The sequence below is a fragment of the Paralichthys olivaceus genome, chromosome 9, assembly GCF_024713975.1.
Source record: "Paralichthys olivaceus isolate ysfri-2021 chromosome 9, ASM2471397v2, whole genome shotgun sequence".
NCBI lineage: Eukaryota > Metazoa > Chordata > Actinopteri > Pleuronectiformes > Paralichthyidae > Paralichthys > Paralichthys olivaceus.
This window is the reverse complement of record NC_091101.1, coordinates 1666007-1681018: the sequence shown is the minus strand read 5'-3', so window position 1 is coordinate 1681018 and position 15012 is coordinate 1666007. Positions and strand designations below refer to the sequence as shown.

General features: G+C 42.2%; 1 protein-coding gene across 1 annotated transcript in view; it reads left to right on the top strand.

The window, feature by feature from the left end:
• The window catches only part of enpp6 (ectonucleotide pyrophosphatase/phosphodiesterase 6), a 51189-nt gene that overhangs the window by 35242 nt on the left and 935 nt on the right, over nt 1–15012 (top strand). Inside the window, exons 3-7 of the mRNA XM_069531854.1 lie at nt 7466–7577; nt 11128–11269; nt 11360–11539; nt 14519–14656; nt 14776–14899. Of these exons, the coding sequence (XP_069387955.1) occupies nt 7466–7577; nt 11128–11269; nt 11360–11539; nt 14519–14656; nt 14776–14899 (696 nt within the window). The remainder of the gene's footprint in view (nt 1–7465; nt 7578–11127; nt 11270–11359; nt 11540–14518; nt 14657–14775; nt 14900–15012) is intronic.

Sequence of the window (15012 nt, the reverse complement as noted above, 5' to 3'; positions counted from 1 at the left end):
CATACCGCCTACCACCTGATCCGGATCCGAGAAGGAGACGAATGGAAGACGGCGTTCAACACCCCCACCGGCCACTATGAGTACCTGGTGATGCCTTTTGGCCTCACCAATGCTCCTGCTGTCTTCCAGGCCCTTGTTAACAACGTACTCAGAGACATGCTTAACAAGTTTGTATTCGTCTACCTCGATGACATCCTGATCTTCTCTCGATCAAAGGACGAACACATTCACCATGTCCAGATGGTGCTCCAACGGCTCCTAGAAAATTCACTCTTCGTCAAGGCGGAGAAGTGTGAATTCCATGTTCCATCCATCTCCTTCCTGGGGTTTGCATAGGGAGGGAGACCGTCCAGATGGACTCTGCCAAGGTCTCCACTGTCACCTCCTGGCCCACTCCGGACTCCCGTAAGCAGCTTCAGCGTTTTCTGGGCTTCGCCAACTTTTACCAGAGGTTCATCAGAGGGTACAGCACGGTGGCAGCCCCCCTCACGGCCCTCACCTCCTCCAAGGTGCCCTTCCGGTGGTCTTCGGCCGCCAATGAGGCTTTCCAGTCCCTGAGGAAACCTTTTTACGACGGCCCCCATCCTCATAATTTCTGACACAGAACGACAGTTCGTGGTCGAAGTGGATGCCTCCGACGTGGGAGTTGGGGCTGTTCTGTCTCAGAGGGCCGCCATCGACCAGAAGCTACACCCCTGCGCCTTCTTCTCTAGGCGGTTGACCCCGGCCGAGAGAAACTATGATATTGGTAACAGATCACACCCGGTGGTCACTATTTCTGACCAGATTCAACTTCTCTCTCTCATTTTGGCCGGGGTCCCGCAATGTCAAGCCTGATGCCTTGTCTCGGCAGTTCCAGGACGAGGAGAGAGAGGCTGGTGAACCCAATACCATTCTTCCAGCCTCACGTCTCATCGCCACACTTACCTGGGAGGTGGAGGAAAGGGTCAGAGCTGCCATCCAGGACCAGCCCGGTCCCAGTTCCTGTCCGCCAGAACACCTGTATGTTCCACCTGACCTCCGGTCCGAGGTCCTCCAGTGGGCTCATAGCTCCAAACTCACCTGCCACCCTGGGATCCAGCAGACTAAGGAGGTTGTACAGCGTCGCTTCTGGTGGTCCACTCTGATGGGGGATACTCAGAGCTTCGTCAACGCCTGCCCCACCTGCAACCAACACAAACCCACGCTCCAAGCTCCTGCTGGTCTTCTGCACCCACTACAAGTAACTCATCGTCCTTGGTCACACATCTCCGTGGACTTCGTCACCGGTCTACCACCATCCAGCGGCAACACCACCATTCTGACGGTTGTGGACCGGTTTAGCAAGATGGCCCACTTCGTGCCCCTGCCCAAGCTCCGTTCAGCCAAGGGGACTGCTAAGTTGTTGCTGAGACATGTGGTCCGTTTCGATGACATCCCAGTGGATGTGGTTTCTGATCGGGGCCCCCAGTTCACCTCTGTTTTCTGGAGAGAATTCTGCTTGCTCCTGGGGGCCACCGTCAGTCTCTCATCAGGGTACCATCCCCAGTCTAACGGCCAGACAGAGCGCAAGAATCAGGAGATGGAGACAGCTCTCCGCTGCATGACATCACAATCCCCATCGTCTTGGTCCGAACAGCTCCTGTGGGTGGAATACTCCCACAACACCCTGACCAGTTCTGCCACTGGTCTCTCTCCCTTCCAGTGCATATATGGCTACCAGCCACCTCTGTTCCCAACCCTAGAGAGACAGACTTCCTGTCCATCTGTCCAGGCCTTCATCCGCCGCTGCCGTAGGACCTGGATCCGAGCTCGAGCTGCCCTCCTCAAAGCCGCTGGTGGCTATGCCTCTGCCTCCAACTGCCACTGCTCCCAGGCTCCAGAATATCAGCTAGGTCAAAAAGTTTGGCTCTCCACCCGTGACCTTCCCCTGAGGGTGGAGTCAAAGAAGCTGGCCCCCCGCTTCATTGGTCCTTTCGAGGTGGTCAAGATCATCAACCCGGCAGCGGTGAGACTCAGACTCCCCAGAACTATGTGCGTCCATCCCACATTCCACGTCTCAAGAATCAAGCCGGTCCGAGAGAGTGCCCTGGTCCCCGCCGTCCCACCTCCTCCACCTCCTCGTTTCATCGACGGAGGCCTCACCTACACAGTCCGCCATCTCCTGCAGTCCCGCCGACGTGGGAGGGGCCTCCAATACCTGGTGGACTGGGAGGGATACGGCCCAGAGGAGAGATCCTGGGTCCCTGCCAGACACATATTGGATCACCACCTCATCAGGGACTTTCATCAGCGTCACCCCAATCAACCCACCAAGACCAGTTATATCCCCAGACCACGGACGCCACCCCCCCAGCCATCCCATCGCGCCGAACCATCGGATGAGGAGTCCGACGCTGATGATGGGTGCAACAATAACCCCCTCTCTGACGCGGACGATGCATTCCCTTCAGTCGGGGATGAGGGGATGGAGGTGGACGTCTCGGACGACGATCCTCGCCTGTCCCTTTCTGGATTCTGCCTGCCTGCTCCCTCGGCTATCCGGTGATTACCTCTTGTGAAAATAAAGTTTGTTACCAACGATACCCGCCTGTCTTTGTGCTGCTATTGGGACCAAACCACACCCATCACAGATATACCTCGAGATCCTACTGTGGCTCTATTAGGAGTGATGCCTAAAGGATTGAAAGGGAGGTCCGAGCAATATCTTTTAAATATATTACTAACAGCAGCACTGAAGTGTATAACTATTAGATGGTTGAAGCCAACCCCCCCTTCATATAACATATGGCTCCAGAATGTTTGTGATCTCTATCAGATGGGGCACATTACATATTTATTAAGGCTCCAAAAGTCAATTTTTATTAAGCGATGGAGTCCTGTCGTGTCTTTATTAACACAATAAGACTGGTTAGCCTTTCTCCTCTACCACCTCTTTTACGTAATCCGCACAGCGCCTCACGATGTTTTAGTGTAAGTCCTGCTGGTTTCCTGATTACTTATTGGTATGTGTGCTTGTATATATTAATGTCTGAATGTGTATATTTGATTTAATATATGGATTTAATATATCATATCATTCCTATGCTGATGACACCCAAATACACTTGTCCTTCAAGCCAGACAACGTCAGCCACATGAGTGTCCTAACAGAGTGCCTATCTGCCATTAAAATTGAAAGAAAAATCTCCGCCCCGACCAGCTAGCAGGTAGACCCCTATCATTTTTCGGTCTCCTGGCAGCCAATATTAAAACAACAGCTAAAAATGTAGGCGTCACATTCGATCCCCATCTAAACTTCAAAACACATGTTAATCAAATCATTAAATAATTATCAACATTGCTAAAATCAAATCAGTTCTATCTCTCTCAGATTTAGAAAAGCTAATACATGTCTTTGTTCTCTCCTGCCAGGATTATTGCAATTCCCTTTATATATCATTTCCAGCTTGTTCAGAACACTGCAGCTCTTATTTTAACAATGACGAGTTAAATTCAGGATTGATTTTAAGATTAATAACTTTTAAAACCCAACATGGGCCCCAACCTACATTTCACAACTCTTGACTCCCTATAATCCCGGTTGCTACCTGAGATCGACCAGCCTGTCCCTGTTGGTTGTCCCTAGGTCAAGGCTGGCTACACTGGTGACTGGGCTTTCTCTTTCAGGGCCCCGAGGCCCTGGAACTCCCTGCCGGATGAGATTAGGCTTGCAAACTCACTATCGATCTTTTAATCACTGCTCAAAACTTGTTTTTACAGGAAAGCATTTCTAACATGCGACTTGTAATTACTTTCATTACAATAATCAGACTTATAGAGTTCCATTTAATTTTCCTAAGCTCTCTCTCTCTCCTCTCCTAACCCTACCCTCCATCTCTCTCTTTATTCTACTCTCTCTTTGCCACCCACTTTCTCTCTTTCCCATTTTCTCTGCTCACCCCAACTGGTCGAAGCAGATGGCCTCCCACACCGAGTCTGGTTCTGCCAGATGTTTCTACCAGTTAATGGGGTAGCTTTTTCTCTCCACAGTCACTAAAGCGCTTGCTCATTGTGGGAACTGTCGGGTTTCTTTATAAGATTAAGGTCTTGTCCTTATTATGTTATTATTTGGCTAAATTGGATTGAACACAATACCTTTTATCACAATCCATTCTTCATTATGCCATGGACCTTTGTTACCTAGATAAGAGCTATACAAATAAAGTTATTATTATTAATATAATGTTAATTGGAATGAGTTTACAGAGCTATCAACAGGATGGTCACTCTCAATGGAGCGAGGGTTTTTAAAGAATTCATTGATCATATTGAAGGATGATACAGAGTAAAATGTAATTGGAATTATTTCAATTTTGACACCATATGATATTTCAAGGTCAAGTGTGTGTTACATCCATGAGTAGGTTGGTAAACACACTGACTAATTGAGGCTAATATTGAAATGAATGCAACACTAAGGCAACACTGAGGCTATCATTATTATTGTTGTCATTATTATTGTCAACATAAATGTTGTCACTGACAATAATAACTTTATCTGTTTTTAGGAATAAGCTTGATAAAATTGTGTTAAAAATTCAGAATAAGCCCCAGGAGCACGGTAAACTACAGCAAATTTGATTGGCTGTTGTGATTGCTTGGATGGGTGTGGAAGACACAACTTACATATCTATGAAGCCTGATGAATCTAATCACTTAGTTCAACTTCAGGAATGTCTCAAGAACATCAATGCCTGGATGACCCAAAACTTCTTACAGACAAAACTGAGGTTGTTGTAATTGGTCGTTAATGTAATTTGTCACCTTGGATGGTGTTAGTTTGGCCTCCAGCTCCACTGTGAGGAATCTTGGAGTTATGTTCGACCAGGACATGTCATTTGACCAGCACATAAAGCTTTCTTCCACCTGCGCAATATTAATAAAATAAGAAACATCCTATCTCAGAAGGATGCTGAAAAACTAGTCCACGCATTTGTTACTTCTAGACTAGATTACTGTAATTCTTTATTATCAGGATGCCCCAGGAAGACTGCAGCCTCCAGTTGGTCCAAAATGCTGCAGCACGAGTGCTGACAGGAACTAGAAAGAGAGATCACATTACTCCTGTCTTAGCTTCTCTACATTGGCTCCTTGTAAAATTCCGAATAGAATCCTGCTCCTCACATATAAAGCCCTTAACAATCAAGCCCCTTCATATTATCAAAGACCTGATAACACCATACTATCCAAATAGATCACTTTGTTCACAAAACACAGGCTCTCTTGTGGTTCCAAGAGTCTGTAAGAGTAGAACAGGAGGTGGAGCATTCAGCTACCAGGCTCCTCTCCTGTGGAACCAGCTCCCACTCTGGGTTCAGGAGGCAGACACCATCTCTGCATTTAAAGTTAAACTTAAAACGTTCCTTTTTGATAAAGCCTATAGTTAGTTCAGGATGAGTGAGTCCTGAACCATCCCTTAGTTATGCTTCTATAGGTGTAGACTGCTGGGGGAACTCCCATCATCGACTGAGCACCTCACCACTTCTCTCTGTCTCTCTGCCCCCCACACTCATTTATTAATTTTAATAAATGTCAATGACGATGTCACTTTGTGCTAGAGGGCTGCATTGGGACGCAAAACTCACAGGAGCAGGCGGTTTGAACTTTGCTGCGGGCGGGAACAGGCGGCAAAAGAAACACTGCGGGATCGGGATATAGCCTTGCGACAGGATGGAGTCAACAAATGATGTGGAAAAGAAGCTCAAACAAAGTCTTTACAACACAAAAACAAAGCAAGGCAAACAAACAACCCCATGAATCTCCATATTAATAGCCTATAAAATGACGTGTTTTTCTCCTGTGGGACGGGAGAAGACACAAAATCAGCGCATCTCTATTATTGTGGGAGCATAAATTCTCTGAGTTTTGCAGGTGCGGGCTGGAGTGGACATACACATTGCGGGAGCGGGCGGGGGTGTAACACACACATTGTGGTTGTGGGCAGTAATGGTCATAAATTCAGCAGGAGTGGGCAGGAGCGGAATGAAGAAAACAGTCCAGCGCAGGGCTCTACTTTGTACTCCCATAGTCCCTCTCTCTCTTTTTCTCTCTCATGTCAGATATCTCTGACCCCGGAACTTCAGGAGAACAACTATTACTATTATTACTATTATTAATTACAATGTTTCAGTAATTAATTATTGTATGAATTGTGCCTGTTATCACTAATAATTAATAAGCCTTTACACTGTTGTGGTTTACATTTTGTTGTTTATTGTGGTTAGCCTGTGGTAGCTAACAGGCTGCTAGCTCAGCAACATATCTGCTTGGTGTTGCGTTTGGGGAGTAGGGGTGGTGGTGGTGTAGAGCGGGGGTGATGGGTTTGGTGCATAGACTGTATATAAAGAGTTTCGGAGGTTGGACTAGTACTGGCTGGGTGGTGCTGAAAGCAGAGTACTGTTCCCTTATGACGTCACACGGATAGGAAGTAGGAAACAGGTCGTTTCGATAACATTTTTCTTTGAATGGACTGAGTGAAAAAGTCAGCTGAGTGACTGTTTTCACATTTTAAGGGTAACTTCTGACCCCCTTTAAGTAATTAGGGTTAGTAGAACCATAGAAAACGTATTTTATACCATGTGGGCCCTTTAATGATATGTGTATTTGGTTTCATCTCTGCTTTCTTTGTAAACTATGCAAGATGTTGACTCAATCGTTTAGATCATTATACAGTATATTATTCCAATAAACTGTCCTAACACTGCTTTAGATATTTTGAGGAACCTGGGTTGACATTAGAAATACAAGATGTTAATTCATGTTTGTACTGTTAAAACTTTAAATTCCATATTATATATTGTTTGTCGTGTTTGGGGGAAGTGCAGGAGCCATGGCCAAGGTGAAAGGACAGGGCTGCTTCACTCCCTAGACACCACAGATATGAAACTGTGTAGTCAGGTAATACTGTTTTTGCAGAACTAGAATAGAAAAATGTTCTTGTTTAGGAACTAGCAGACCAAAAGACTAACTGATCTGTAGGGGTTTAAATTGTTACCACAGGAGAGCACGCTTCAGAATATGAGAGGACATCATGCACAGTTGTATTGATGGACTCTGAATTTCTCCCAGGCCAAGCTTCAATAAATATTTCAGCATAAGACTCCTTAACACTTTCTTCACTGATGAGTTGCCCATTCTTCAGCAGAAGGAGCAAAACATAATCATGCATTGACATATGTCATCATCATTTTATGATTATGGACAGAAGATTATACACAGTGGAAACCCTGTATTCATTAAATTAGACTTAGATAAAGATCTGACGATATTTTAAAACAAGTTTGCAGTTAAATGCAGGTAATTGTTCTTGCCACTGTAACTAGACACAAAATCTTTGTGCTACTGTATGCAATGTAAATTACCCAAAACACGTTCTATAAATCATGTAAAATAATCAAATAATTCTGTGTGTGTGTGTGCGTGTTGTGTGTGTGCATTTCTTTAGGCTGCGAGGTAGAGATCCTGGGTGTTCGCCCATCTTTCTGTGAAGAATATGTCTACAACCCATCAGAGAAAAACCTCACAGACTCAATAGTAAATGCTCTCACTGTCCTGAGGTAACAACACAATGACGTGCACCTTTCATGTACTCTGCAATGCCCTTTCATCCAATATTAAGCCTGTATGTGAGAGCTTTCAAGTTGAAATGTAACAGTGAAAGTAACAACACAAATAACTTAATGTTAAAAAATTTAATTAAGGTGAGCTGAGCAGTTCTGTTCCACACATACAGTAAATCAACACGTTTTGAACTATCCAGCCTTGGAATTGAATGTCTCAACACTATTTTCTGTGGCTCACTTCATGGGTTTATATAAGGAATGTAGTTATAATACTGTGGAGGTGGGCTTGGTTTGGGAACTCAGCTGTGTGAGAGAGAATTTGCAGAGCTTGCTCAGCAGTAACAGGTGAGCTGATTTATAATAAATATTTCAATCGGCGCTCTGTGTCCTGTGTGCTCCATGCTGCATAGACCCACAGTAACAACCACCTATGTTACAAATACCTATGTCTTGGGAAACTGTCACAAAACAGATACTCGAAGGCATGACTCTAGACAAAATCAATGGATAAGTGTTAACTTGCAATATGTTTGGTACACAGGCAGGAAGACAGATAGATGGAGGCAAACAATGCTAAAGGGATTTTACTATGAATGTTTATTTTTTATACATCTTTGCATTAAATTAATTTCATCATTCAGAATTTCAGGTATTCCTTAATTAACTTATTTATGATAATCTCAAATTATTATTTTAAATTTTCCCTTCTTACTTATTGAATAAAAAATATTTTTGTATCACTACCCTTCTAATGCACAAAGTGAGTCAAAAATGACCTTTTCCTGTGTTTCTGCATGGCTGAGTGTTTCTTTGCTATATCTTTGAAAGAAATGTATTTTATCATTTAATATTCCAGGTATTCTTAAAATCATTATTTCATTTGTCCTTTCTTACGTTATAAACAAACGTAAATTTGTTTTTTCTACAAACATTTTTGCACATATGGGTCAAAAATGACCTGGGTCAAAAATGACCTGTTCACTTCGGACCATTACTAGTGAGAAAGAAATATTAACAATACTATTAACAACTAACTGTTGACATATTCTTTTCTAGCTAGCTAACCATAGCTAGATCAACAAAATAAAACTCAAAATAGAACTTAAAGACTGATTGATGTGTACTTGAAAATATTGTTCTTTTGTATTGTGCTTCTTATTTTCTTTATCTAGTGTTCGTATGGCTGGTCACAATCATTTCAGATTTACAAGTGAAATGGTCATAAAGATGCTGCATGAAGAACCAGATGAGGAAGATGAGGAGGCAATTCTTTGTCTAGAGTCTAAGTCTGAAATCTCTGATGCTGATGACCTAGGCTATGTTTCACAGGAACAAGCTGGAGTTGTGGGTGTGTCTTGGAATCCAGCTCTTCAAAATGAATAAGGCTCCTTTGATGACATAGAAAACTCACCTGATGAGTTGTATGAAGAGGAACTCAGACACAGTCTAATAGATCGATTAAAAATGGGTCTTAGTGGAACGAATGTGCCTCCACTTTTCAAGACTCGCTATGGCAGATAGAGCCTGCCGGAGTTCTCCGTCCAAATCAGACTCACTTGCATCTGGTTATCTCCTGATTGTCTGTGTATATTAACTCTGTGTGTCCTCCTGCAGGTTGCCAGTTTGTTATGTGTCACCTCGTACTAGCGTTATATCTTCTAGAGTTTTGCTGTGCATGACCATCGCCTATTTCCTGCAGTGATTCCTTATTGCCTGCTCCCTTTGATACTCTTGCCTCATTACTTGACTACCCAGTGTACTAACCTGGACTTAAATAAAACCACCGTATCTGCTACTCTGCCTTGTGAACCGTGCGTTCTTGGGTCCTCCATCTCTTGGTTCTGGTACCACTCAGGGAAGAAGAAGAAGCCACAAGGCTGAGGTGCTGCATGTAGTGAGAGTGAACTACATGTAGTTAATGTAGATAATGTTATTACGTAGGGAACTCTGGTGAATGCGACTGAAAAAGTAAAGAACCTCCTTAATGATGTTGTCACTGATGAACATATCCCTGGCATCTTTCAGTGAAGCAGCTGTTGAACCAGGTGCAGGTCCTGGGCAGCTCCTCAGGATGCTGTTGCTTCTTGAGCTGGATTAGTAGATAGGATAGTCTAGGTCAGTGGTGTCAAACACAATCACAGAGAGGGTGTTAGTAAATAAAAAGTCCAGTCCTGGACCATATAATAAGTCCAGACTTCTTATTCAACATTCGTATTTTATCTCTACTGGAGTCTTCACTCTTGGGTCGAAATAATTCACTGGAGATGATCAAAGTTCAATGTAGTACAAGCAATAAACCAGAGCAGGCTCCGGAACCTAACTGAAAATACAAGTTTCAAACCTTGGTATATATGTTCATCATATTGATCGATAAGTGTCTTTTCCCACCTCCTTTCTTGTTTTAATAGTCCAGTGTGTAAGATTTAGGTTAAAAGGGAACTATTGGCAGAAATTTAATGCAAAATAATTCTCATGATGTTTTCAATAGTTTGTTTCATCTAAATTGTATGAATTGTAGTTTTCTTTACCCCAGAAAAGACCATTATTATTTAAATACTTATATATTTACACCGTGGGGACCCTCTCTCAACTGAAGGCTGCCATGGATTATTTTTAATGTTTGGAAGGAGAGGGTGAGTTGAGAGGGATTCAGCTGCAACATGCAATTTCAACACTAGATATTACAAAATTCTACACACTGTACCTTTAAAGTTTCTGATTTGTCGGAATCTAACCATGTGACATTTTGTAGATTTCTGGCTTTAGATCACTAGTTTTTTAACAATGTACTTAATCATACAACTCTGACACTACGATCGATACAACTTCAAACACCATCATGCATGTGCACAGCACCTTGCTCTCACTCGGTTGGTGGAGAAGAGGGCTTTAATGCTCGCTCCGTGTGCGTCTAGCCAGGCATTGCGCACTGTGGCTCAGCCTATGGAGCTTTGTTAACCCCCAAAAAAGTGTGCATCCTATTTACCAGCGGGCCAATTAAGATAGACATATGATACTTTTTATCGCAGGCCGGATATAATTGTACCACGGGCCAAAAATGGCCCACAGGCCTTGAGTTTGACACGTCTGGTCTAGATCATCAGCATCAGCGATTTAAGACTCAGAATCAAGACCAAGAATTGTTTCCTCATCTTCCTCCTCCTGTTCTTCATGCAGCATCTTTAATAACAGTGGGACAGTTGAGTTTCTGTTATGTTATGTGTCTGTTATGTTTTTAGGCAGCAGATTACAACCAGAACATTAAAAAAAAATTATGATTTTTTTTCTTTACTTTTTTCACAAGAGCAATTATTTAACTTTGTTTTAATCACAAAGGTGTTGTGTTCTTATAACATCTATAGTGAAGCTGATTTGTGATTGAAAATGCAAAATATATCACATGAACAAGTGTCACGTTTTCAGAACTGATGAAAGAAATTCTGATTGAGAGATTGTATTGAGTTACAGTCGCTAATGGTACAATGGCTAGCCTGGAAATGACATCATGCCTTTGTGTGTGTGTTTGTCTGTCTGGGGGGTGCAGGTCAGGCCAAGCAGACATGGCAGCTATATATTATGAGAAGATCGATGTGGAGGGCCATCACTTTGGACCAGACTCTCAGCAGGTCAGAACAGCTGTGCAACAACTGGATCTTGCTATGCAGACACTTATCGGCAAACTCAACGTAAGTAATATCAACACTCTTGTCATTGCAATTACAGATACCACTGCTGTTTGTTTTCATCTGGTTCTGCTGATATTAATATTCTTGCAGGAGAAGGACATGGTGAACCAGCTGAACATTGTGCTGTTTTCTGACCATGGAATGACAAAGATCGAGTGGTTGGAGAAGGTCATAGAGCTGGATAAGTTTATCAACATGTCGGACATTGTCAAGATGATGGACAGAGGACCAGTGGTCAGTCTCTGGCCCAAACATAGCAAATATCAAGAGGTGAGACCAGCATAGGCCATGATGCTGTTTGAGAACATGAAAGTCAGATAGACATGAAAAAGTAATTAATGGAGACAGCTTAAAACATCTAGTTCCAGATTGTAGATTGCTTACACTTTACGGTTCCTCATTAATAATAATAATAATAATAATACATTTTATTTATAGAACGCTTTTCAAAATACTCAGACACTTTATAATTGTTAAAATTAATATACTGCACACTAAATAACCATAGAGCACACAATATACATCACACATTAAAAGCACTTCTGAAAAGGTGAGTTTTGATTTGTGATTTGAACATTGTAAGATTGGTGCAGTCTTGGATGTGTTTAGGGAGAGAGTTCCAGAGGGAGGGGGCAGCTATGGAAAAGGCTCTGTCATAGTAGGTGTTGGTCTACTGGATAAAAGGAAATGCACAAACACATGACCAGCCTCAAAAAGACGCTGACTGCTAACAAATAAAAATTACAAAAGCTGTTTAGAACAGAGAAATAAGGTGATGTTGATGGTGATAGATGTGTTGCACTGGGTGATGCTCCTCTGTTTCCTCTACCTGTCTCTACCTTTCTCCTCTTTGAGCCTCTTATTGACAAAATCAGGGTTGGTTCATTACTGGTGGGATTAATAATGGTGAGAGGGATCGACAGGTCATTTTAGAAATTATTTCACAGAAAAAAGTAGACATTGTGGTGTAAATGACACCGTTTCCATTCAAATATGAATGTCGGGGCTTGTGGACTTGGATGACACCAAATGGGCAGAATAGAGGCATGTTGTGTATATTTCTGTTGTTTTATTATGTCTGAAGAGGTCATTTTGGCTGAAACACTGTTTACTCCTGAGACTCGTGTTTAGTGGACTCAAACACTTCATCCACCACACCATCAGCATAGTGGTGAGTACTGTCCCTTTAAGGATATAGATGTTCCTACATTCTGCTTTTTTGACCAGGAGAACTCTTTTTCTTAGTCCAAGAAAATGATGTGTCTCTCTCCCTGATGGTAAAGTAAGCATGGATCCTGCTGTCATGACAACATGCTGTGAACTTCTACAGCAGTCTGTTTAAGGTGGACTACTGTGACAAGGGGTGTATCGGATATGCTGTTCCATAGGCTTCCTGCAGCTGAACTCTGAAGACAGAACCTTTAGGAGCTCACTATTGCTGTGGCTCAGATGGCGTGTGGTAAAGGACTTTTTCAGCACTGGAGGTGTTAAGGAGGTGTTGGAAGTGCAGCAGTCGTATTCGCAGACAGGCCTGTTATGAATATTCTGTCTACAAACAGTCACTCTACTTGAAAAAAGAGGTTTTGCTCTTCTCAAGAACTAGACACAAGTGATTTTATGTTGCACAGATGATAAACTTCTCTCAAAAGTCTGTGCCAATAGAATTCCAATAAACTGGAATTAACAATCCACAGAGACCATTCTTACTGTATACAGACAGAGATCTTTCATTGATCATAGCTTTCTCATCTTACAAGACATTTGTCTATATATATATATATATATATTTTTTTTCTTCTTTAGTATACATTAAGGGCTTTTGGTTTTGGAGATGGGTTTATTTGACTTTTAAATGTTTGGTGAAAGTGTTTTGTGTGGGGTTGTTAGAAGACAGCAGCAGATCCTCCGTTGGATTCACTGCAAGCGAGTGAGGGGTGGTTGATGGTGTTTTTAATATGTAACAGATGTAAAAATTTAAATAAAAACAAAAGAAAACAAATATCTTGGGATTTGAGTGGCCTAAAGTCAAAGGTCACTGTGACTTTTTATGTATTTGGTCTTGTGAACACAATATCTCAGGCAAATACTGGGAAATCTAGGGTTTAGTAGATCAGAATAAATTGGATTTATAATGAACAGAAGGAATAGACTTTTGGTGGTTAGAATCCTGCAGGACCCAGGTGCAGTAAAAACAGTCAGCAATGATGAAGGAAAAATTCTTTTTTGTGCTGAGAACTAGGCCAATTTGTTGCCACGGAACTAGCTAAATTATGAACCTTGGTGTGGCAAACTCAAGTAGGCTATGTTGGTAGATTACCTTTGGAATGGCAGTAGTCCCCACAAGTGCATGGCCATGTACTCCTCCGCCATTAGAACCAGCGCTGTCTCTGTCTGCTGGTCAATTTCTCTGGCTGTGTTGGGCCCCACATATGGCGCGACTGTGGCAAATGACATTGCCACTGAAGTCTCCCAACAGCAGCCAGACACAAACTGTGACGAGTTAGGTCACACCATCCTTTGTTCTCGACCTCCCTTTGATTAAATCAGGCAGTTCAGCCAACATATTGAATTTGGTGATACGACATCACTAACGTGACCTCATGCACCATCTTTATTCTCCCGTCCTCTCTCTCCCTCCTTCACACACACACAGATACATATACACCATAGGTGTTACAATTATTATAGTTGCTTGTGTTGGTAATGTCTTTAGTATAGTGGAATTTTGTTGAGATAGTATTATTGATTGGAATTGATGTTACTATGTTTAATAAATTCTATTTGTAATTAAAGAACTAGCATTTTGTGATTATTCATTTATACGTGTGTGAATCCAGCTGGATTATAACAGTCAGTGCTCGGACTTCACTGTTCTTTTATTTATTTATTTTTATTTATTTATTTTTTGTTACACTTATATGGCACTTATTCTGTAGCACTTTGTTTTGTATTTGTATTCTTAAGCAAATTGTACTAATTGATTCTTGTTTGTTGTGGGTTTGTTCCCTCATGGTTGATGCACTTATTGCATGTCGCTTTGGATGAAAGCCTCAGCTAAGTGAAATGTAATGATTAAAGGGTGGTGCACCAGCATTATTAACATTAATGAATAATGTAATTATTTTTAATAATCATAATTGATGATTCATTAATAATTAGCAAATTATCAAATCTGCTCCTTGTGTGCACAACAGGTCTCTAGAATCAGTTTATTCCATTAACACTGTTGGTGTGTGTGTTTTATACCAGGTGTATGCTGCACTGTCTCAGGTCCCTAACATGCATGTCTATGCAAGACAGGAGATCCCTGAACGTTTCAATTACAAAGGAGGGAAGTTTGTTTCGCCCCTGACACTAGTGGCTGAGCCTGGCTGGTTTATCATTGAGGTAATGAGAAATATTGAACTTGGATCACCACTTTATATAGGGCAAAGCCTAGTGCTCTTTAACTGCTGATTCTCTCCCTCTCTCCCTCTCTCTCTCTCTGTGTGTGTGTGTGTCTCCAGAACAATAAAAACCTGCCATACTGGAAAAACCACTCAGGGGAGCCATCAGCTTGGCAAAATGGCTGGCATGGTTACGACAACGAGTTTCTTGATATGAGAGGCATTTTCTTGGCAACAGGACCTGGTAAAAAGACACATGAAACTACAACCATACAGTTCTCCTGTTATCCGATGTATTGGGCAACAGACAATACATGTATAGTTTATCTGTCTCTGTCTATCTCTTGTTTCTGTAAA